This window comes from Eretmochelys imbricata, chromosome 3, assembly GCF_965152235.1.
Source record: "Eretmochelys imbricata isolate rEreImb1 chromosome 3, rEreImb1.hap1, whole genome shotgun sequence".
NCBI classification, from domain to species: Eukaryota; Metazoa; Chordata; order Testudines; family Cheloniidae; genus Eretmochelys; species Eretmochelys imbricata.
This window is the reverse complement of record NC_135574.1, coordinates 62,692,979-62,718,440: the sequence shown is the minus strand read 5'-3', so window position 1 is coordinate 62,718,440 and position 25,462 is coordinate 62,692,979. Positions and strand designations below refer to the sequence as shown.

At 43.5% G+C, this 25,462-nt stretch overlaps 1 protein-coding gene across 1 annotated transcript in view; it reads right to left on the bottom strand.

Annotated features, from left to right (window-relative positions):
• The window catches only part of TTK (TTK protein kinase), an 89,025-nt gene that overhangs the window by 15,079 nt on the left and 48,484 nt on the right, over positions 1-25,462 (bottom strand). The window contains exons 15-19 of the mRNA XM_077811626.1: positions 9,660-9,817; positions 9,398-9,549; positions 8,071-8,195; positions 7,603-7,683; positions 2,450-2,626 (exon numbers count right to left, since the gene is read on the bottom strand). Of these exons, the coding sequence (XP_077667752.1) occupies positions 2,450-2,626; positions 7,603-7,683; positions 8,071-8,195; positions 9,398-9,549; positions 9,660-9,817 (693 nt within the window). The remainder of the gene's footprint in view (positions 1-2,449; positions 2,627-7,602; positions 7,684-8,070; positions 8,196-9,397; positions 9,550-9,659; positions 9,818-25,462) is intronic.

Below are 25,462 nucleotides of genomic sequence, written 5' to 3'. Positions count from 1 at the left end.
TTGACTGGGCTGTGGATGCTTATGCTTGCCATTCTTGCCCCACTTCCTGGAGAAGTCTTGCCTAGGCTGGGGAGGGTAGAAGTGCAGAGGGGGCTGGGACTTAAAATGCTTTTGCTGGGTGGTGGGGGTTTGCAGACCCAATTATTTTAATGTTGCCCGCGAATCCTTCAGCCTGTGGGGCTTGGAGTCTGTCTGCTCCAAAAACAGCCCCATGCTGTCAAAGGGCAAATCCTGAATTATTTGCCGGACCTCTGGTGGACGGCCTGACACCTGGAGTCACGAATTCCTCTTCATGGCTATGGCAGAGGACATGGTTCGTGTGGCTGAATCTGTTGCGTCCAGTAAGGCCTGTAAAGAGGTCCTTGCACTGCCTTGCAATCCTCTGCTATGGCAGCAAACTCCACCCTAGAGTCTGACAACACCAATTCCTTAAATTTCATCATGGAGTCCAATGAATTGAAATGATATCTACTAAGGATTGCTTGCTGGTTAGCAATCCGAAGCTGGAGCCCCCCTGGTGGAGTACACCTTCCAGCCAAAGAGGTCCAGCTTCTTTGAATCCTTGGATTTTGGGGTTGGGCCCTGCTGCCCGTCTCTCTCATTTGCCACCACCACGACTAGCGAACCTGGCTGCAGATGAGTAAATAAATATTCGTATCCCTTAGAGGGAACAAAATACTTCCTCTCCACCCGCTTAGCTTCATTCTCGGGCGGAACCCTTTACAGATCTTACAGCGATCTGTTTGATGCGCCTCCCTCAGACACTTCAGGCAGGAGTTATGGAGGTCATCCGTTGGCATGGGCTTGGGGCAAGTCCTGCATGGCTTAAACCCTTGGGATCGAGGCATGCCCCGAACTCCAAGAGAGGAGAAAATTGGGGTCGGGGGAGGAGGGGAAGCCCCTTACTTCTAACTAACTAACTATGAAGACTAACACTAACTAATTAACTATTTACGGTGTACTCAAAGTTCAATCACTAGGGGAAATGCTTGCCAAGGCAAGTGAGACACAGCTCCAACAACTGTCACTAGTGGTAAGAAGGAACTGAAGAGGTGGCGGGTTGGCAGGGACTTATATGCACCACCATGAATGCGTGACTTCAGGGGACTCCTCAGCCGACCTAACGGGTACCGCTAGGGGAAAAACCTACTGATGACTGTGCACGCAGCGCGCGCACAACTACTTGAAATCGACATGAGCAAGCACTTGAAGAACTGTGCATTGTGTGGGGAAAAAAAGTACTTCCCTGCCTCCCGGGGGCATCGTAAGGATAAATAAATTAAAGAGTGTGAGGTGCTCTGATACTACAGTGACATGGGCCAAATAAGTACCTACCATTGATTGATAGATGTGGGAGTTTTGGACGGGCATAACTGAAATCCCATGTGACATTCCCCCCACTGAATAGCTCTGATCCCTTCCTTTCCTCCCCACTCTTTCAACTACTTCCCACATCCATTTACAACATCAGAAACAGAGGGGTGAAGTAGCTCATTTATTTCAATGGGATGTTCTCACCTGAATGAAAACACTCCATGGAGATGAATACAATGTGAAACAATAGCTCTGAGATGTGATGACTGCTCCTTTCTTCTCTGTAAGTATTCTCACCCACTTCCCCACTAACACTACTACCCTGTACCCTCATGAAACACAACAAGGTTCAAGACAATCCAAGTAAGCATGTGGATTTTAGAGCCCTTAGAAAAGTTGACCATTAAACAGAAAGTGCTGCCAACCCTAACTTTTGGAGAACTGATGTTATGCTACAATATACATTTTGAAGATCAAATACAACATACCTATTATTAAAAAGGGATCATGTAATACAACTGGTTGTGATCTAGTTTTACATTATGCAACATAAATCATTAGTATTTCTATTAAGTTTCTCAGTTTATGCTCCACAAACATGCCCTAACAACCCATCAAAGGGTTAACTGCCTTTGCCAGGTCAAGAGCAGTGTCTGGATTCTGAATCTATACTCCCTGCTAGGTAGCACTGTCAGAAACTCAACTGGACTCAGTTTTGGTTTTTTAGAGACATGAAAAATTTGGCTAGGTTCCAATTTGTGGGGAGTAAGGGAAAAAGCATTTTTTCTGGGAAGAGCATACGTTGCACTTGTATTGTGACTTAGCCAAATCAACCAGGTCATACTGCCTAATCTATATAATTACTTATCACATTTGCAAATTGAGCTGAAAAACCATGTTCAAGCTAGAGGAAGCCATATAGTTAGCCTGAGCATTAACTAATCTTCATTTTGGTGGTCATATCCATCATTACATGCACAATCAGAATTATGCCCATCTGGGAACCAAATTAGAAAATGTTTCAGAAGAAGTCAAGTCATATCTACTTAGATTACAACAGTCTACTAAAGGAACAACCATCGCTTGAATCTGAATTCAACTTTTTTAAAAAACTAAAAGTATTAAAGAAAGTTACCTTTAAAACATCCTGGAGATCTTTTTCTGCAATATCAGGGAACTCTATTTCATAACTAGGATCAATTATAGCATGAAGTTTAGTGATCTGATTTGTTATGTGCTGAAACGGAGTCCTCCCATAAGTCATACAATATAAAATGCATCCCAATGACCAAACATCACTTTTGGGACTTATCTAAAAACAAACAAAGTAATTATCTGAATAATAATAATATGAATTACTTTAGTTTAAAAGGGAATGATATCTTTTCTCATAGTTACCAATCATCATTTACTTTGTGTAATATAATTTCACTTAAGCAAGAAGATACAATAGGGGGTGTGTTACATAGTCTGTTGTTCCGCCTTAATGATTATGAATAAAAGCCAAAGGCTGAGTGCTATTAACTGCCAACACATGTCATTATTAGACCATAAACACAAATCTTGGAGTGTCTTGTTACAATATTAACTTCTAAATAAATATATTCTAAAGAATTATTTTTATGAGGACTAGATTGTCTTTCTCAACTTAAAAAGCTAAAGAGTTAGTGATAAAATTAAAACAAAATATTTGATTTTAAAGTTGAACTTGATATTGCTTTTGACAGTTTCTTAAAACAGTTCTTTCCTCTTGGCATCTCTTCACAAAGATGGTGAATAAAAAAAGCAAGGTAAACTCCCTCTCCTGCACAACCACCAACTGCATTATCTAGGATATGATGATGTAGGGTTTTGTTTTGTTGGTTTGGGGTTTTGTTTTTGGTGGTACATGATCCCAGAACTTCCTCCATATCAATCAGTCATTGAGGAGTGGGAGTAGGAGACACAGTTTAGCCTCAATTGAGATATATGACCCTGACAACAATGCAGAAGTTCTTTTTTTCAGCATTTTCCTCACTAACCCCATCACCAGTGTATGATCAAATTATAAATGGGAAGAGACTACTGATTCCAAAGCCAGAGGATCTGACAACCACCAACATGGATCTCTTAGAAGGAAAGGTGAGTTAGTGGCTGTTTAATAAAAATTGCACCCCAGTGAGTAGGGCTGTCTTTATTTTTAAAATGAAGACATTTCACTATGCATCTGTGTTTTCTATAGAACTTACTTTTTGTCTACAGATGTCATAGAAGGACACTGGCACAACCACAATGCCATATTACTTACCTGACATGCATTGGGGTTTGGTCAAAAATTAGATATATTAGATTCCTAAGCCAGGACCCTTCATGCAGGGCCTTATGAATGAAGCTTTTGATGAATATATAGGGTGAAAGCTTCACCCTCTGTCAAGCACCTTTATACAAGGTAAGAGGTCCAGAGCAGCTCAAAAATATCCTTAAAGAACAGTAGCTTGGTCAGGGGCGGATTTCCTCGGCCCCGGGCACTGCAGAACACAGCCTGTAAGCCTGTCTTTGAGGACCCCACGCAAGCCCTGATATAAGAGGCAAATGGGAGAGAGGGACATGACAGGGCAGGGACCACAGCATGCAGCACTCTGGCCTGTAGGGCAGCCCTGGAAGGCTGTCATACTTTAGACAGGCCACCAGGACAGTTTAACTTGTGCTAGGGGACTACTCCATTGCCTGCAGCAGCCCAGGACTGGGAAGGTGCAAAGATGGCTTAAAATCATCTTTATCTGCTTTTCCCATTGGGCTGAGAGTTCTTTGCTGAATCTCTCAGAAGTGCAGCACAGAATCTCACCCAGTAAGTTTAATGCTAACCCAGATGTGGTGTGCAATGTACTTTGGTATATGGCTCAGATGGTCATGCAAGACGCTCACTTCAGTAACCTCTTAGTGCAAAGATCTTACAGACCCATACGGAGTTAAGGTACATTAGCTATTTTTAAAATGATAACAAGGACGGTAGATGAAAAAATCCCACAACTTCATTTCACCATTCTGCCAAAATTGTTAAGATCAGAGGTGAAACCTTAGCACAAATGTATACCCATATTATAATATCAACATACCAAAATGTCCTATGTAGTTAGTGAGAGACAGTGAATCCTCCTGTAGATCTGAAACATCCTAACTTAATACTATTTGAAAGGGTTACTTAAATCTGTGCACTAAATATTACTATAGCTATAATTGAGGAGCCTCAAATCAAACATGGGGCAAATCTGATTTGGTTAAGATTGAGATTTAGCAATTTTGCCAGAAGTACAATTTTTGGAAGTGTGTATAAAACATTTACTCCGCTAGCAGCAGTACGCTGATGACACTCGTTCTCAGCTGATGCCACCACTACTAAATGTCAGAATGCCTACAAGAAATTAGCTCTAAGATCAAGAGCAGCTTGCTCAAACTGAACGGAGGTAAGACCTTCCATCAGAGGCATACAGCCCCCATTCATCACAGCTGTGCAAAGACTTGGTATTCTGCCTGACTTCTACCTACACTTCAATAACCAAGTAATAGTTTCCCAAAACACCTTTCACTTCCAGCTTGCTAGGAAACTTCACCCCTTCCTCGCAGACGAAGACATGGCCATGATAATACACGCATCTGTCACCTCCAAAATGGATTACTGCAACTCATTGTAAATGAGGATGACCCACAGGTCCAGCCGGCACAAAATGAGGTTGCCTACTTTCTCCATGGCTCTGGACACTGAACACATCAGACCTATGCTAATGTCCCTCCAAGGGCTCCCAGTCAGCTCCAGATGCTGGTTTGAGGCTTGGGTCCTAATTTTAAAAGTAATTAGTGGATCAAGCCCCAGCTACGTGAAAGACTAAATTTTGATTTATGAACCTCTGTAATACCTACGATCCTTTAAAACAACAGAGATCACAAAGCATGTGAGAGCTGGGGACAAACCATTCTTGGTCAAGTGGATCCAGCTAGGGAACAAATTGCTGGAGAACCATCTTTAAGGAACATTGCAAAACCTCCCTCCGACAAAGCCTTTCACCATGAGTAACTCTCACAATATGAAAACAAAAAAGCCTACCTCAAGCAGAGTTTTGATGCCCAAAAGTGAGAAGTGCTAGAGACTCCATGAAGTCCACAAGGGACTTCGAGCCCCTTTCATGTAATATCAACAGCAGATACTACAGTGATGGGCAGTAGTATAAAGGCATAAGGTAAAAGTTTGCAAAACAAGATTTTCTTATTGTCTGGGCTTGAAGAAGTTTACTTAATTCTTACTGGCCAGAGCATAAAATTACTAGTCAGACTGAAAGTTATACCTGGCTTGTCTCCCATAAAGCCCCAAAGAGCCATTGGCCATTATCTTTGAAAACTCGTGGCGAACCGGGGAAGTCCCGGATGACTGGAAAAAGGCTAATGTAGTGCCAATCTTTAAAAAAGGGAAGAAGGAGGATCCTGGGAACTACAGGCCAGTCAGCCTCACCTCAGTCCCTGGAAAAATCATGGAGCAGGTCCTCAAAGAATCAATCTTGAAGTACTTGCATGAGAGGAAAGTGATCAGGAACAGCCAGCATGGATTCACCAAGGGAAGGTCATGCCTGACTAATCTAATCGCCTTTTATCATGAGATTACTGGTTCTGTGGATGAAGGGAAAGCAGTGGATGTATTGTTTCTTGACTTTAGCAAAGCTTTTGACACGGTCTCCCACAGTATTCTTGTCAGCAAGTTAAGGAAGTATGGGCTGGATGAATGCACTATAGGGTGGGTAGAAAGCTGGCTAGATTGTCGGGCTCAACGGGTAGTGATCAATGGCTCCATGTCTAGTTGGCAGCCGGTGTCAAGTGGAGTGCCCCAGGGGTCGGTCCTGGGGCCGGTTTTGTTCAATATCTTCATAAATGATCTGGAGGATGGTGTGGATTGCACTCTCAGCAAATTTGCGGACGATACTAAACTCGGAGGAGTGGTAGATACGCTGGAGGGGAGGGATAGGATACAGAAGGACCTAGACAAATTGGAGGATTGGGCCAAAAGAAATCTGATGAGGTTCAATAAGGATAAGTGCAGGGTCCTGCACTTAGGACGGAAGAATCCAATGCACCGCTACAGACTAGGGACCGAATGGCTAGGCAGCAGTTCTGCGGAAAAGGACCTAGGGTGACAGTGGACGAGAAGCTGGATATGAGTCAGCAGTGTGCCCTTGTTGCCAAGAAGGCCAATGGCATTTTGGGATGTATAAGTAGGGGCATAGCGAGCAGATCGAGGGACGTGATCGTCCCCCTCTATTCGACATTGGTGAGGCCTCATCTGGAGTACTGTGTCCAGTTTTGGGCCCCACACCACAAGAAGGATGTGGATAAATTGGAGAGAGTCCAGCGAAGGGCAACAAAAATGATTAGGGGTCTAGAACACATGACTTATGAGGAGAGGCTGAGGGAGCTGGGATTGTTTAGCCTGCAGAAGAGAAGAATGAGGGGGGATTTGATAGCTGCTTTCAACTACCTGAAAGGGGGTTCCAAAGAGGATGGCTCTAGACTGTTCTCAATGGTAGCAGATGACAGAACGAGGTGTAATGGCCTCAAGTTGCAGTGGGGGAGGTTTAGATTGGATATTAGGAAAAACTTTTTCACTAAGAGGGTGGTGAAACACTGGAATGCGTTGCCTAGGGAGGTGGTGGAATCTCCTTCCTTGGAAGTTTTTAAGGTCAGGCTTGACAAAGCCCTGGCTGGGATGATTTAACTGGGAATTGGTCCTGCTTCGAGCAGGGGGTTGGACTAGATGACCTTCAGGGGTCCCTTCCAACCCTGATATTCTATGATTCTATGATTTCCATTTTTAAAGGAATGCACAATTTCTCGTGTACAGTATTTAACTAGAACACGGACAGCCAGCTTCCTTTTTTAAAAGGATTAACGTATCTTATTCTACAAGAGTCTCCCACTGTTCTATCTTCCTTTCCTTCTAGCTTCAATCTACTTCTTCCTGTCTTTCCTTTTGATCAGAGATCATAATTTCTCAATTCCCCATCTCTCTCTTTATTTAGCACTTCAATCATACCCTCCCATCTGTTGCTACTCGAGACTGCCCTGCTCCCCTTCACCTCCAAAGAAAAAGCAAGCATGTACCTGGCCAGTGACTCTACCCAGTTGCCTTGATGAGATAGTTTTCCTCCATGTTCTGGTTAGAGTGAAAGTTTTTATATTCTAAGCTTTTGTTTCCTCAAAAGGTCTGAAATATTTCCCTCTTTATAATTTATACACACACACACACACACACAGAAAATATGTTACCTTTGATCTTGATTTCCCATTTTCTCCATAGGAAGACATATCTTTGATTGCCTCTGGTGGCATGTAATTAATTGTGCCAACCTAGTAATAAAAAACATATATTTATATTTAAATTAACCTAGTGTTTAATGGAATCTAATTAACCTGAAAATTGTATTTTGACAGTTTGTGGTCTAATAAAAGCCTTGAAAAGCAACTTCCAGACTGAGAATCTGGGTGAGTATTTCTGCCATGCTCTGGCTTTCAGTGGTCTAATACTTTAAAGTTAACAATATGCATGCACAGAAATTCGCTCTAAATAATTATCAGTAGCTTTAGTTTTATTAGCTACAGAAACATAAAAAGTACTGTGTAGCACAAAATTCTGATGTATGTTTGTTTTCTTTAGGTTGGTAGATCACTTAACGTAGCAGACACAGAAATTACATTTTATAAAACATGGTACTCCATCTACTAAAAATATTTCACCTGTGAATCTTTAACAATGCTTGTCACATCTGGCTGCATTTGGTTCGCAATGCCAAAATCAATTAGTTTTAGCATTCCATCAACTATCAGAAAGTTTGCTGGTTTCAGATCACTATGCACAATGCCTGCAAGGTAAGAAAACTCCAAGATTAATCCAACTAAGACATGAATTTTAAACTACCAAGTATGTATGATTTTGTGGCTCTCCTCACAAATGTGTCAATTAAACTTTTGAGCAGGAACCAATATATTCTTTGGATACAAAATTCACCCTTTGCTGCTGAATTGTGCTGTAGAATCTTAGATTTCATTTAAAAAATAAAATTAGATGTTTTCAGTCCTTAACAATTGCAGTAAAAATCATGAAAATGTGAACTATCTGAGTCTGCAGATAGTCAAACAATATCTCCAAGAGTTATGATTTGCACCATTACTCTCAATCAGGGCCCCATGGGCTCTATGATTTCAAGGTCACAGAATTGGGCATTTTTCAAAATGCTGCAGAATTCAGTACTTTTGCTGCAGCCAAGTGACTGACATTTTGTTTAGCATTTCTTTGCCTTGGTGGGACCTGCTTGCAGCTGCCCCTTTAACTCTAATTTTACTTATAAGGAAAATCTGAGACAACTGGGGTGCACACACCCTGAACTGTTCCATCGAGATAGAACTAGAGTCCAGTTTACAGCCAGAAAGTGGTAAATCTAGAAATACTAAGTGTAGTCTGATGAGCTAGGCTGCCTGAAAAATAGAAAAGCAGAAGAGGTCCAGGGTACCAGAAACAAGCTAGGGACAAGCTCTCCCATTTCTGGGTACACATAGGGGAAGGGGAAAAGAGAGATTTTCTGTGTGCCACCTGGACATCATCATCTACGGCCAATGGAGACAGGCCACCTGGACAAAATAGCAAAACCCAAAACAAACCAAAACCCAAAACCTTTGTTGAATAGGTCATCAACTAGTTTTATGTTCTAGGAGTCGGTTATGTGTTCTGTAGGGTGGGGGGAGAAAATGGGAATGAAGGATATTTAATGGAGGTAGATTCAAATAACTTAGTCAAGAAGACATGGATCAAATTTGGTAAGTTGTGGAAGAAAGTACTACTGTGGTACTTCATTTCTGGAGGGATGTATGGCCTCTGGACTATATCAGAGTTGCTCTGAAATACACAAAATAAACAAACCTCAAGGATTCTGCCATAAAGCCACGCATCCAAAAAGGCCTCCCAGCTTCCACCAGCACAGAGAGCAACTACCCCTCCAAACTCTGTAAAATCCGTTTTATCTCTACCACATGTACTACACAAATATCTAGAAATATTTAGCAATACCATGTTCGTGGATTGTGTGAACGGCTTCCAACATATTTTTCCAGTAGCTCTTCCGTTCCCATGGATTAATAGTCTTTTTCTTTTTAAGCCAGCTATTGAGATCAATATTTCCACATTCCATTACCATGTAGATATGCTGTTCACTGATTTCACTAAAATAAATAATAAGTGTTATCATCATACTGAAATTAAATTTTAGAGAATAACTGCTTTGAGGAATAGTTTGAAAACTTATTTAACTTATTTTAAAATGTTTTCTCACTAATCATAAAGTCGGATGATCTTATCACTGTGTTGCTGTAGCTTATTCAAATGAGCAATTTCATTCTTATAACTTTCAACAGTCAGTTGATCTGCTTCTTCAAGATTCACATATTTGACAGCATACAGTTGCTTCTTTTCATTCAATACCTGAAACACCTGCAAAACAGCAGAGAAACAAAAGTGCCCTCTTTATGCATTCCTAATGTTTCTTCAATTTGTGGTGTGTTCCATCACCACATCTAGAAATGGGCAAACAGCATTTTTTGGGGAAGAAAACAACATTTCATTTTAGTTTACAGAGGAAATACTACACGTTTCCCTATTTGGCCCCACAATACTTCACTTAGAAGAACAACCTCAAGGAATTCAGAAGGTAGTCTAGATTCTACACCCAGGCAGTTCTTGGGCTCTCAGCTGAACCCACTTAAAAACTGCAAGTTAGGGTGTGGACTTAGTTGGGGTTGGTCCTGCTTTGAGCATGGGGTGGGACTAGATGATCTTCTGAGGTCCCTTCCAACCCTAATCTTCTATGATTCTATGACAACCTACCAAGAGCTGGAGTAGGATCACTGAAGAGACATCAGATGGTCAACAGACACTCTCAGTAAATAAATTCAAATGACCATTGGACAGAGAACTGTAACAAAGTTACTGCCTAATTATTTTGTATGAAGTTTAAACACCTTCCAGAGAAAACAGCAGTTTCTGACTTCCTGCTGCGTTTCCCATTTCATGTCTACCATAACCACCTCTGTTGCATTCTCCCCATATATTCCTCCAAACTTATCCAAGTTTCCAGGTCCCATTCCCTGGAATAAAACTGTAGCCTATGCAAGTTCAAAACCAAATTTCCATCTCCACCAACACTTCAAGTCCCAGTTTTTCCTGTGTGGCCCCTTGTCAACTGCCAACATCAACACTGCTGCCTCCTCTGCAGTTTGGCTCCTGTCTCTTGAGAGTGAACCTATGGATGTCCAAAACACAAAACTAAAACTGCCTGCCAATTAAAAAAGTATAGAAAAAATTCTGTTAAAAAAAAAAAAAGGTTGGCAGGAAGGGCTATAAACATAAATCAAATCCAAAACTGTTTTGAAATCACAATTGTTAAGATTATGTGTAATCTGGATATACTGTATAGGATTTTTTTGTGCAGAAATTGTTTCTTCACTGGCATCCAAATACATCAGCAAGGTTTTTTGTTGGTTTGTTTTTAAGATAACATCCCTGCATTTCTCCTTTAGCACTTTTATAGGGAAGAAACCGACTGAGAACACCTGGGTGTGGTAATTACAACATGAGTGTGCATGCATGTTCAAATTCCAAGATTAAATGCAAATTCTGGGGTGGGAGGGATGCCAGCTTCTCAGGTCCACCAGACAACTGATTTGTTTAAATTCATGCAGAGGTTTCAGCTTAAAAAAAGTTGATTCACATATCCTGTTGAGGAGTAACTGTTTGCAAATGATGAAACATTATGAAGAGGGCTGAATAAGATTTAGTTTAAGTACCTTCCCAGGTATGATTGGAAAGCCAGTTTTGAAATATTTACATATCTATTCAGCATAAGACACTGCATGATCTGGTGGATTGAGCTCAGGGCACTTTGACCTGCCTGCAATTGAAACAGTCTATTGGATTTACAAAATGGTTTAGTTCTATTCAGGTAGAAGGATAATACCCTCCTGACATCTAGTGTATGGAGAACAAGCTCCAGGTAGGAAGTATGCGATTTTGGAAAGAAAACTTACAGGTATATGATCTGATTCAGTTGAAATTCGGAAGTCACTTTAGGAAGAAACCCGGGAGATGGTTGTAAAAAGACACCTCATTCTTGTAGAGCATTGCAAAAGGGGGGGGGGGGAGGGGATCTGCCATTAAGGCGCCACTAGAAAGGCTAGATAAATTCAAGAAGGAGCAGGTGGCCATTGATTCAATGGGGGGGGGGGTGCGCGGGGGGAGAAGAGGGTTGTGAGGCTTTTGAGACCCAAGTTCAGATCCCAGATAAGAGCAGAAACTTATCTCTGGGAAGAGATTCCCCGGGTCTTTCGTGAACCTTGTGGTTATGGGGTGAGAAAATAAAGAAAACCCTTTGATAGTAGTATGAAAGGCTGTTAGGGCTGCCAGATAAACCTTGATGGAATTAAGGGACTGTCCTGATTTCTTAAGCTATAGCAGGTACTCCAGGACAAGCGGAAGCAGGGCAGATTTGGTATCAGCATTGTACAGTTCAAACCGGTGGCCAAATCTTGTTCACTTTTTGAAGGTAAATAGTTCTGGTGGAAAATTTTCAACTAGTTAATAGAACGTGTTGTAATTCAGCAGAGCAAGATGACTCTAGCTCCACAAACCATTGAGGTACCAGATCTTATAGGTGAAGATTGCCAAAGTTGGGATGTGTCAGACTACAGGTGTCCTGGGACAGGAGCTGAGGAAGATTGGGAGATCTGTCGGAGGGAAAAAGAGCTAGATGCAACAGATAAGGGAATCATACTTCCCTCAAACATGTTGGGGTAATTAGAATGATTCTGGAGTTGTCCTATTTAATCTTGTTTATCTTCGTCCAAGGCTGGAGGAAGGCATCCCCCAGGGAATTGCAAGCTAAACCCCCTCTCCCCCCCTTGAGTAAAATGACATTTTTTTGTTTCTAGGTCTACTTCTGGAAACCCTGAACTCCAAAAGATTCCGACCAGAACCTGGGGATTGAAATCCCACTCAGTCTTCGAAGTAGTACATGCTGAGCTTGTTGGTTGTGACATTCTGTATGCCAGGTAGATACACTGAGATCCTTATGTGATACTTTATAAACCAATTCCACAATTTTATTGCCTCAGTGCCGGGATCTTGCCCTTCCTTGGCAACTGATATAAAACATGAAAGCCATGCTGTCTGTCATGACTTTGATGGATCTGAGTCTGATGAAAAGAAGGAAATGAAGACAGGCATTTCTGACTGCTCTGAGCTCTAGAAAGCTGATATGGAGGGTGGTGTCTTGGGGTGAGCACCTGCTCTGTGCTGTCAGAGTACCGAGATGTACCCCCGATCCTAACAGAAAGGCATCCGCGGTCATGGTTACTGTCAGTGCTGGTTGGAAGAAGGGGACCCTTGCCCCTACATTATGCTCAATCTTCCACCAGTCTTGGGAATGTTTTACCTGCTAGGGAACAGACACTTTCTTGTCTAGAGTGTGTCCGTTTGGCGAATAAACTGTTCTGAGCCACCCCTGGAAATAGGGGAGGTGTAACCCGGCATGCTCTATTACAACAGTGCAAGCTGCTATGTGATCCAGAAGCTGAAGTAGTTTTTTATTGAGGTCTGGGAGCTGTCCTGAATCACTTTTGACAAAAGTCTCGATAATGTCCAGAACCTGTCCATCGGGAAAGATGCCCTGGATGTCAGGGAATCCAAGAAGGCCTCAATGAATTGTACGTTCTGAACAGGAGTTAGTATGGATTTTTTTATGTTCAGCTGAAGGCCCAGTTTCAAAAACAGAGGAATCATTGATCTTGTGGCGGACAACACCTCTTGGTAGGATTGACCCGAGTAGCCAACCGTCAAGGTAGGGGAATAGCCTGACAACACAAACTATTCCACAATAGCCTGACAACACAGGTAAGCAGCCACTACTGACAGGACCTTCTAGAACAATGGCCTAACCTGATGATTACTTTAGATAAGCTATTACCAGCAGGACAATGGGGTGGGAGGAGGTATTGTTTCATATTCTCTGTGTATATATAAAGTCTGCTGCAGTTTCCACGGTATGCATCTGATGAAGTGAGCTGTAGCTCACGAAAGCTCATGCTCAAATAAATTGGTTAGTCGCTAAGGTGCCACAAGTACTCCTTTTCTTTTTGCGAATACAGACTAACACGGCTGTTACTCTGAAACCTTCTAGAACAGTGTTTCTCAATGACCAATCTGGGACAGGCACCAATTCATGGCAGCCTCCTTGCCAGTTCCTGAGATTTTCCCAACATAGAATATTAATATTTAAAATGCAAAGGGTTTTTTGTGCTTGCATTTCACATCACTACATTCAATTATTTCTGAACATTAACAAATAAACAAACAAACCAACTGCATTGACATCGATTGCCATCATGCTGATATGCAAAGCACATTTGCATACATTTGTTGGAAGGAAGTAGTTAGCAGTTGTGAAAGTAGAATGAATTATATTGAAATTATAATTCATTAAAGAAATGCTACTTGAAGGGTTTGTTGAAATATAGTTGTCAGGAAGAGAAACATTAAGGAGCGTGAGACAATGGGTCCTCAAATTAATTAACTTGGAGTTCCTACTGAGCTAGGAGATTGGTAAACGTTAGTATGCAAATAAGATATGTATGTATATTTGTCAGTTTCTGCTTTCTTTTGTCTCTTATTTATACAGCTAAGCCAAAGCCAATTTAACATAAGTTATCTTGGGCCTCAGAGAGGGGCTCACATCTGGGTGCATTAGCAAGGCGCTTTGCTAATAAACAGAGTGGTCTGACAAATTATGTGAGTCCTGAATCTGACTTTGACACAGTGAGCAAAAGTTAAGTTCTAGTAAAAAACTTTTACTTAGCTAAACCAGACAATGTCACGGTCAAAGCAGTTATCTCTGGATTGATTTTTTGGGACTAACAAAAGTTCAGAAAAACAGAGATGTTGAGTGACTCCAAACATGATAAGGAAGAAGGGTGAGAAAAGAAAAGAAAACGTTCGTCCTTCGATCAAAAATACGATTAGTCTCACATTAAGTATGGATTTGTTGCAAGTGAGGATTTAGAACGTCTGAAAACTCTGTGTTGTGTGTGGCACAACTCTAAGCAAATGCTATGAAACCTTCAAAAATGATTCGACACATTGAAAAAGACAATTACAGGTTTCTTAACTGGTGTTCTTCAAGATGTGTTGTTCATTGTAGGTGTGTGTGGTCACCACATGCACCGGTGCCAGAAGTTTCTCTCTCAGCAGTATCTGTAGGGGACCGACTCTGGCGCCCTCTGCAGTGGTGCCCGTATGGTGGAACTGCTGGCTCCCCCCACCCTCAGTTTCTTCTTGCTGGAAACTCCGATAGTGGGGAAGGAAGGCAGGTCATGGAATGGACATGAGAAACATATCCCGAAGAACACCGGTTACGAAACAGGTAACAGTCTTTTCTTCTTTGAGTGCTTGCTCATGTCTCGTCCATTGTAGGTAACTCCCAAGCAGTGCCACCAGAGGCGAGTAGGAGTTCACGAACATGTCAATTGCAACACAGCTCTGCCGAATCCAGTGTCATCTCTGTCTTGCTAGGTAATGGCATAATGCGTCGTGAATGTGTGTACTGATGACCACGTAGCAGCCCTGCAGATGTCCTGGATAGGGACATGTGCTAGGAAGGCCGCCGAGGACACTTGTGTCCTGGTCGAGTGGGCCTTTATTATAGGTGGTGGTTCTGTCAGTGCCAACTCATAACAGATTTGGATGCACGATGTGATCCAGTTAGAGATCCTCTGCAAAGACACTGGTAGGCCTTTCATCCTGTCCGCAGTCACAATAAAGAGTTGGGTCCACTTGCGGAAGGCCCTGGTAAGCTGGACATCCAAGGTGTGCAGCCGCCTCTCCTCTGCAGTTGAGTGCGGCTTTGGACAGAGAACCCAGAGAAAGATATTCTGGTTAACATGAAAGTGGGACACCACCTTAGGCCGAAACGCTGGGTGGGATTGCAGCTAGACCTTGTCATTGCAGAAAACTGTGTACGGGGGCTCCGAAGTGAGGGCTTTAATCTTGGAGACTCGCCTCACCAAGGTAATGGCTACAAGAAAAGCTACCTTCCATGACAGAGGAGACGAGGAGCAGGAGGCCAGTGACTCAAAGGGGGGGCCCTGTGAGCCTCAAGAGGAAGAGGTTGAGGTCCCATTGTGGAATCGGGTCCCAAACAGGTGGGAAGAGCCGCTCTAGTCCTTTCAGGAACCGGATGGACACGTCATGTGAGAACACCAATTTGCCTTGGACCTGGGAATGGAAAACCGCTATGGCTGCCAAGTGCACCTTGATGGAGGCAAGTGCGAGGCCTTGCTACTTAAGATGGAGCAGGTAATTGAGGATGGACTGCACAGGTGACTGCACATGCTCCTCCGCCCAGCAGGACGGCTGCCTCCACTTTGCCAGGTAAGTCGCTTTGGTGGAGGGCTTTCTGCTTTGCAAGAGGACCTGTTGTACCTGGCTGGAGCAGGCCCTTTCCTCCGGGTTCAGCCACTCAGCAACCAAGCCATGAGGTGGAAGGAGGGAAGAGCAGGTGCAGGAGCAGACCGTGGTCTTGCGAGAAGATCCGGACAGTGGCCATGGGGGAACCAAGGCCAGGTCCATGAGCGTGCCAAACCAGTGCTGGTGAGGCCACGTAGGGGCGATCACGATGACTCTTGCCTTCTCTCTTTTGACGTTTGCTAGGACCCTGCTGACCAGCGGAATCGGCGGGAATGCGTACATTAGATCTCTTTCCCACGACAGATGGAAGGCATCAGAGACTGAGTTCCTCCACTTGGGGAGCTCCCCACCATCAGAAGAGTACCTGGACGACCTCCGGGTGGAGTGACCACTCATGGGGACAGAAGAAGGACCTGCTGAGGCGATCTGCCAGGGCATTCCAGACACCGGGGAGCTGCGATGCCCCGAGGTGGATGTCACTGATATGGGTTTTGCCCAGGCATCTCAGACAGCTACTATAAGGATCGCTGATGGGAATAGTTTTTTTACAGCGATCTCAGGATTTGAAGCCTGGGGATCGGGGCATGGCCCGTTCCTAGGCTAAGTCCCATCCGGGACTAACTAACTAACTACATTAAGGGATACGAATAACTTTTAGTATTTACAGGGAAAACTTTGAATCAGACTGAGAAGGAGGAAGCTTGTCGAAGCAAGATGATGTTCCAGCACCGTCACTGGCGGTAATAAGGAAATGAGGGTAGGGGGAGCTGGCGACATCCCTTATACCATGCCATACAGGCGCCACTCCAGAGGGCACCGAGCAGTCCCCTACGGATACCACTGAGGGAAAAACTTCCAGAACTGGTGCATGTGGTGAGCACACACACCTACAATGGAACGGACATGAGCAAGCACTCGAAAAAGAACCAAACATTCACATTTAAAAGAAAAGCCAGTGGAATTCTTCCAATGGAAACAAGAAATGAAGGGGCAAAAGAAAGTATTGCACACTGCAGTAACGTTTAATGAAGATTTGTTAAAAACATATCTGATGTCCCTACACATAGCTAAATGCAAATCACCATTTACAGGTGGTGAAGAGCTAATCATGCATTCAGTAATAGATGCCTGTCACAAAGTCTTGGGTAATGCAGCTGCCAAAAAAACAAGCTGCATTCCACTGTCAAATGATAATGTCTCGCATCAAATCACTGATATTGCAGAAGATTTCAAAGCTCAGTTGATAGAAAGGGTGTGGGAGTCAAGCTGGTTTGCAATTCATTTGGAGGAGTCAGTGGACATTTCTAATGCAGCATTTCCTATTGTTTATGTGCGTTATGCCTATGAAGGCGTTTCATGTGAAGAACCCTGCTGTGAAGAACTGCCACAAAACACACAAGGTGCAGAAATGTTCTGGGTCCTAAACAACTATGTGACAGGACACGGACTTGAGTGGGACCACTGCGTTGGAATTTGCACGGATGGAGCAGCCACAACGTTAGACAGACATTCAGGGGTAGTAGCAAGAGTGATGGAAGTTGCACCAGTTGCTCAAGCAACACACTGCTTTATTCATCAAGAGGTCTTGGCAGTCAAGAAATGATCTCCAGAGCTTAATGATGTCCTTGGTATAGTTGTTAAAATTGTGAATTTTGTGAAAGCAAATGGACTAGTTCTCGCATCTTTGCTGCAGCGTGTGAAGAAATGGGGTCCAAACACCATCGCTTACTATTACACGATGAAGTGCAGTGGTTATCCCATGGCAAAATATTAAACCGAGTGTGTGAACTTGAAGCCTTTCTGTCTCAAAAGAGTACCCTCTGACAGTATACTTTCAGGATTTACAATGGCTCACCAAACTTGCATGTTTGGCAGATATATTTGATCACTTTAATCAGTTCAATCTCTCTATGCATGGAAGTACATTGAGTGTCTTTGTATTGGCTATCAAGATCACAGCCTTTAAAAAATAAAGCTCAAGTCTGGAAAGAGAGAGTCAGGCACGACTGTTATGACATGTTCCACATCTTTACTGTCATCATTAGCCAGAAATGCAAGAAATGGGATCTGCTTCTCCTATGTGAAATAATTGTATCCCTTCTAAAATCAGTTCTCCAAAAGTTCAAGGACTATTTCCTATCAGACTCTGATCCACGGAAAGGAAAGCAATGGGTTCATGAACAATTCTCCTCTCTAGAAACTGAGACTTCTCTTTCACCATCATTGGAGGACAAGTTGTTGGAACTGTCAAGTGATGAGGGTCCGAAGTTACAGTTTCATGAAGTTACTCTACCTGTTTTCTGGATCACAGTCAGAAGTGAATAACCACAACACAGTGAACTTGCTGTCAAAACTTTGCTCGTGTTCCATTCCACATACCTCTGTGAAATTGGATTTTCAGCAATGACTGCAATGAAAACAAAAAACCGCAATCAGCTGAGCATTGGAAAGATGCTCCAAGTGTCCCTGTCAAATATTCATCCCCGGATTGAAAGACTTGTGTCTACAAGATAGGCACAAGAATCTCATTAGCAGTATGGTGAGTGAATCCATCTGATTATTATTATTATTATTATTGTTTTAAAACTGAATCAATTGAATTATCTATTTTAAAATGAGGTATACAATTGCAGACAAAGTTATTGGTACCCTTCATTTGAAACAATGTTTAAAAATCAAATTAACATTTTCATATCACATAATTGATTGAACTGGACTTTATTTTAACAAAAACAGAACTGGAGTATTGGTCCTGTGTTGGTAAGAAAGAAAGAAAAATGCCTTACATGCAGATAATACAAAAAAAGAAGTATCTGGCAATATTGAAAAAAAGAGCAAGAAATACCAGTGAAACACCATTCATTTTTTTCCCCTCTCAAACAGTCCATGACAGTTTAGGATGACAGCAAGCCAGTCCCCGGTATCAAAAATGTTGAGAAACACTGTTCTACAACATTCTTGGAGCTGAGTAGAGGCCAGGGGAGCACCAGATACTGAAAAAGATCCTGGCCTACCACAAATGAGAGGAATCTCTTGTGAGGTAGGTGTATCACTATATAGAAATACATATTCTAGAGGTTGAAGGCAGAAAACCAATCCCTTGAATCTAGAGACACAATTATAGCTTCCAGGGTCACCATCCTGAATTTTGTGGATCTCACGAATTTGTTTAGGAGTCTCAGATCTAAGATTGGTCTCCACTTGCTGCTCTTCTTTGGTATGAGGAAACAGTTCAAATAGAAATCCTTTTCCCTGCGTTGAGAGGGTGCTGGTTCTATTGCTCCTAACCAGAGTGTTTATTTTCTGCCTGACTAAGGACTTGTGAAAGGAGTCCCTGAAGAGGGGCAGGAAAGGAGAACAAGGAGGAGAGAGGAAGGGAAAGTCAGTGCTGTAGCCTGATATTGCTTCCAGCACCCATTTGTTCAAGATGATATATTCCCATGCACGCTGTAAATGGGAGAGTCAGTTTCCAAATGGGTGAAGGTGGGCAAAACAATGAAGCTGGAAGGTTAATGAGAGGGGAATTCGAACCCTCAACTGTCCCATCAAAAGTGTCATTTCGATGACGAAATCTGTTGTGAAGCCACATCAGATGGGTTTCTAAGGTCTCTTTCTCTTGAACCTGTGCCTCCTTCCTGGGAAATTCCGTGGGTCTCTGGAATCCAGAGAATTGCATAGGGTGGGATCTTTCAGCTGTTTGCAATCTGCTGACCTTCCATTTGTTTGCAAGAGTGTAGGTGACTAATGAGCGAAAAGTGGTCCCGGAATCTTTAAGAGTATGTAATGATTTGTCAAGGTTCTCTGCAAAAAACTTCAGTTCATCAAATAGGAAATCCTCTACCATATTCTGGACTTTGTGGAAGCCAGACAATTGTAGCCAGGAAGTCCTATGCACCATCACCACTGTAGAAATGAAACAGGCTGCAGTATCTGCAGCATTGAGAGCTGCCTGCAACAATCTTCTTGCCACTAACTGTCCCTCAGCAACAGTGACCTGGAATTGTTCCCTTTTATCTGGAGAAAGGTGTTCAATGAAAGACCCACACTTTGTGTAGTTGGTGAAGTTGTACTTAGTTATCAGCACTTGATAATTCACAATCTCTGTTGGAGGGGGTGGATTTTTAACAGAGTTGTTTGCCTTCCTTGTTCACTGTGTCAATAACCAGAGAATTGGGAAGTGGGTGAGAGAAGAAGAATTCAGAGTCATAATGGGGACATAATATTTATGGTCAGCCCTTTACAAGTGGGTGTTATTGTAGCCAAGGTTTGCTAAATGGTTCCAGCAGAGACTCATTAATAGGGAGGGCAACTCTAGAGGGTATCACAGAGTGCAGAATGTCCAACAGCTTGTGTTGGGATTCTCTGACCTCCTCAGGGGGTATCTGCAGAGAGTCTGCCACCTGCTTAATGAGGTCCTGGAACTGCTGAAAATCATCAACCATTGATGGTGGAGGAAGAGGCATCAGAGTCTCATTCGGCAAAGAAAATGAGATTGTGGTTTGAGGCGTGGCTTCTGTGTCTACCCTGGTCTCCTGTTCCTCGGGAGGAGAAGCTTGGAACGCTATATTATCCTGATGGGATAGGGTTGGGGCCCTAGAAAATGGTGAATAAGCTGGCCAGGGATCCCAATATGGCCAGAGGTCCACATGGGGGAGGGAGTGGCATCCAGAGTTGCTCCCATCAGAAGTCATGAGGCCCCAGAACAACATCTCTACCCTTTCATGGGAGAGGGTTAGCATAAGGGTGCATCCGAGAATCCTGCAATGAAATGGAAGAAGTGGAGGGAAGTTCATAGTCACCATTCTCTTCTTCTAATGGAGGAGCTCCCACAGAAAAGGGAGGCGACGGTACTGGGGATGTAAAAGGAACTGGAGACCAAAGATTCTTAGTACTGAAAGGTGCGTGGTAACTGCCAGCAACAGAGACTTTGGTTCAGCAGTCACTGTTAAGTCTTTTTGGTACCTAAAATCCTGGGGTACTGAATTGTGCTGCAGCACTGATAGATGTTGCAGTACCAAGTGGGATAATGGCATTGAACGGCGTTGTGGTACCGGGTGTTTGTCCTTTTCTGACTGTACCAGAGGCTTATGGTACTTTGTAGATGGCACTGAAGAGGCTGGAGGCATACACAGTACCATGATGGAGACTAGAGTCAGGTGCAATGGTACCGATCTGTGCTTAGCGACACCCCAGCCAACAGTACCATATTCTTCCCAGAGCCCTGTTTACCTTGAGTACTGCGGTGTTTTCTCGCCTCACCTGCATCAGAGGAGCCTCTTAGTGCTATCGTACCAAGCCTTGAGGAAGGTATCTCCAAGGTTATAGATCTGGCCAGAGACAGAGGTCTTTTTGAGGGAGAATCCCTGGAAGGGGAACTAGAGAGCCTCGTCTTAGAGGATCTGGAGGAGAACTCTGAGGATTTCTCCTTTCTAGGAGAATGTGGCACTGGCTGGCAATGGCAACCCAGTTCAGTGCCACTACCCCACTTGGTACCGCATCATATATTGGTGCTGCAGCATCACTCGGTACCATAACACCTATTGGTACCACAGGACTTCACATACGTGATAAATGGGGGGGGGGGGGGGGGCGTGGAAACCCCTGTTTATGAACATCCAGTCAGCCAGTTAGCTGTAAAATCCCTCGGTGTCTGTTCTCTGCTTGTTTTATCTGTAAAGGGTTAACAAGCCCACAGGTAAAAGAAACGGAATGGGCACCTGACCAAAAGAGCCAATGGGAAGGCTAGAACTTTTAAATTTGGGAAAGAAACTTTCCCTTTGTCCGTTGTTCTCTGGGCTGCAGGGACACAGAGCAGTAATGTTGTAACCAGCTTTAAGCCAGGTATGATTATAGATTATCAATTCATACCTTGAACCTACTTATCTGGAGCCTCAGATATGTAAGTAAAATTAGGGAATGTCTAAAAAGACGCGATTAGGGTTATTTCTTTTATTTTTTATTTTAGCTTGTGGATCTCCCCTGTGCTAACCCCAGATGCTTTTGTTTGCTTGTAATCTTTAAGATGAACCCCCAAGAAAGCTATTTTGGGTGCTTGGTTTTTGGAATTGCTCTTTTAAAATCTATGAAAAGTCTAAGTTCCAGATGTATTTTTTCCCTTTTTGTTTTTAATAAAATTTACCTTTTTAAGAACAGAATTGGATTTTTGGTGTCCTAAGAGATTTGTGCATGTTGTTTGATTAGCTGATAGCCATAGCTAATTTCCTTTGTTTTCTTTCTCAGCTCTTCCCTGGAGGAGGGAGGTGAAAGGGCTTGAGGGTACCCCACACGGAGGAATCTCCAAGTACTCCTTCCTGGGTTCAAAGGGTTTTTTTTTGCATTTGGGTGTTGGCAGCATTTACCAAGCAAAGGTCAGAGAAAAGCTGTAACCTTGGGAGATTAATTCAAGCCTGGAGTGGCACGTATTAGTTTTTAGAATCCTTGCAGGCCCCTACCTTCTGCACTCGGAGTGACGATTCAGCCTTGACAACATATCAGAGAGACTTAACAGTTACTGTTGATCCAAAGTCCCCATTGCTGGCAGGTGGAAGGGATGCTAGAAACTCCCAGAGACAGATGTCTTAAAAAGGTAAAAATTGTTATCACTCGTATGTCTAAGGAGCCTTTGAAAATTTAACTCCTAAAAACTAGATAAACAGCCTCTCGGGCATTTATACATGATAAAGCTGGGGGGGATGGGGGCGGGGGCTGGGAGAAGGAATCCTATTTTTAATTTTTGTTGACTCTAGCCTAAAATTTTCAGAGGCACTTAAGAGATTTAGGTGCCCAACTCCCACTGACTTTAGTCATTATTTGTTCAGAGCTTTGTCACATTCACTAAGCAGTAAAAAAGGATGCACCTCTTCTATTTTTATTGGTTTCTCTTCCTTCCCCATCCTCCTCTCTCCATTTCCTTTCCCCTTCCCTGTCTCAGAAAATCTCCTGTCTTCTTTTCTCCGCATTTCTTTCCCTCTAGCACAGGGGTTCTCAAACTGGAGGTCAGACCCTTCGGGGGTTGCGAGGTTATTACATGGGAGGTCATGAGCTGTCAGCCTCCATCCCAAACCCTGCTTTGCCTCCAGCATTTATAAGAGGAAGTTACTCACCTTGTGCAGTAAGGATGGTTCTTCGATGTGTGTCCCCCTATGGTGCTCCACTGTACGTGTATGTGTGCCCCTGCGCCTCTAATCAGTGATTTTTGGTAGCACTGTCCCATTGAGCCCACGCATGTACCCTTCCTCCCTCGTGGTCTGTCTCAAGGCTATTTAGCACTGCATGGATGAACCTCCCTCACTTCCTTCTCTACCGCAGAGCCCTATAGAGAACTCCGAAGTAGAGTGGAGGAGGGCGGGTTGTGGAGCACCCATAGGGACACACATCTTGAAGAATCATCATTACTGCACAAGGTGAGCAACTTCCTCTTCTTCTTCTTCTTCTTCGAGTAGTGTCCCTATGGGTGCTCCACTGTAGGTGACTTCCGAACAGTACCCACCACTGGAGGCTGGGACTTCGGAATGGAGTCTTTTACGACAGAGAGTACTGTGGAGTCGAAAGACGGTGTCAGCGGCCAAATCTTCAGTGATCACATAATGTTCTGCGAAAGTATGGGCAGAGGCCCAAGTCATTGCTCTATAGATTGCTGAGATGGGGTATTCCTACGGAATGTGATTGAGGTAGAAACTGACCTTGTGGAGTGCGTATGGACTCTGGACAGAAGCAAGTTGCACCCTTGATAAGTGATTAATGCAGCTAGAGACCCATCTGGATAGTCTTTGAGATGATATCACAGAGCTTTTGGATCTTTCAGTGGACAAAAGGAAGAGTTCAGGGGATTTCCTGAAGTCCTTAGTCCTGTCCAAGTAGAATGCTAATGTCCTTCTAATATCTAGCATATGCACAATTATCTCCCAGTTGTCAAAATGTGGTTTTGGGAAAAAACAGGGAGATGAATCTGTTGATTCATATGGAAAGTGCAGAGAAAGTAGGGCTATGGCGTTAGAGTTAGTTACTTTGTCTTAAAAAAAAAAAAAAAAAAAAAGGCTGAATGATGAATGTGCCACCAGGGCCACTATTTCTCCTATGTGCCTAGCTGAGGTGATGGCAATTAAAAATGCTGTCTTCATTGACAGGTGTAAGAGAGAACAAGTTGCCCTGGACTCAGAGGAATGTCTAGTCAAAGCCCTGAGAACTAGGTTAAAGTCCCAGGCGGGAGCGGGTGGTATCACATGCAGGAAGAGATTCCCAATGCCCTTAAAGAACCTACGCATTAATGGGTGAGTAAAGCTGATTTTGCTGCGAGATGAACCCTAAGGGAGCTGAGTGAGAGTTGAAAATGTAGTGCAAAATCAGAGGTAGGAAAGATGAGGTTGGGTCTGTGTGTTTGGAATGACACAAACTTGGAGTCGTTTCCATTTTGTAGATAAGTATGCCGAGCGGTCAACTTTTGGTTGTGTTGCAACACATCTTTCAGCTTGTCAGATGATTCTGCCTCTAAGCCTTGGAACTAAGAAGGAGACAAGCCTGGAGGTGGAGGACCTGCAAGCTGGGGTGAAGGGTCAGCCCATTGTTTTGAGAGAGCGAGTGAGGGATGGGCTGAAGAGAAACAGGAGGGCATACTGCCATCTGTGTCAGGAAAGGGAGCCAGACTTGTCATGGTCAAGAGAGGCGATCAGAATAATTCTCGCTTTGTCTCATTGAATTTTCAACAGAATCTTGGATAGAGTAGGAAACTGGGAAAAGACATACAAGTGGGTCCCTGTCCCATGGGAAGATGAGGGCAACTGCCAGTGAATGTTTCCCCAGGCCAGCCCTGGAGCAGTAACAAGGACCTTTCTTGTTCCGTTAAGTAATGAAGAGATCCATAGTCAGGGTTCCCCAGAGGGCGGATATATCTTTAAGCACCCTCTGAATTCAGTACACACTCATTGTCGTGAGAAAAATTGCAACTGAGACTGTCGGCTGTGACGTTCTGTATCCCTGCTAGATAGATAGGTGAGATGAGCTCATTGTGATGGGTGCATCAATTCCAAAGCTTGAGTCTTGTAGAGGGAAGGAGATCTAGCAGCTCCTTGGTGGTTTATACAAAACATACAGGTCACATTAAGTCCATCATGACCTCTGTGTGTTCTTTTTGATGAAAAGCAGAAAGTGTGCACAGGCACTCCTGACAGCCCTTAGCCCCAAAAGAGTGATATGGAAGGTCATTTCTGTGGAAGGCCATTTGTCTTGAACTTTGTGGTTGTGTAGGTGATCTCCCTCGCGTATTAGGGAGACCTGTGTCCCAGGGTGGTGAATGTGGATAGCAAGAGGAATGCTCTCGCTTGTACTGCATCAAGGTTGGTGCTGATAAAGTCTAGTCACTGAACCGGGGTTAGTATGCTGCTACAATGAAGAGAACCTTGGAGAATACCCTGTGTGGAGCGGTCTGTACTGAAAATGATCCTGCCCCAAAGGTAAGCAGTAGGAAATCTCCTGCACGATGGTTGTATTGAGATACGGAAGTAGGCACCCTGTAGGTTCAGGGCTAGAAATCAATCTCCTTACTTTACAGCTGGTCCTAACTGCTCTGAAGTAGGGCAAGGTGACTTCCGAGTGGCGTGACAGGTATATAGATGGCAGCTGATGCTG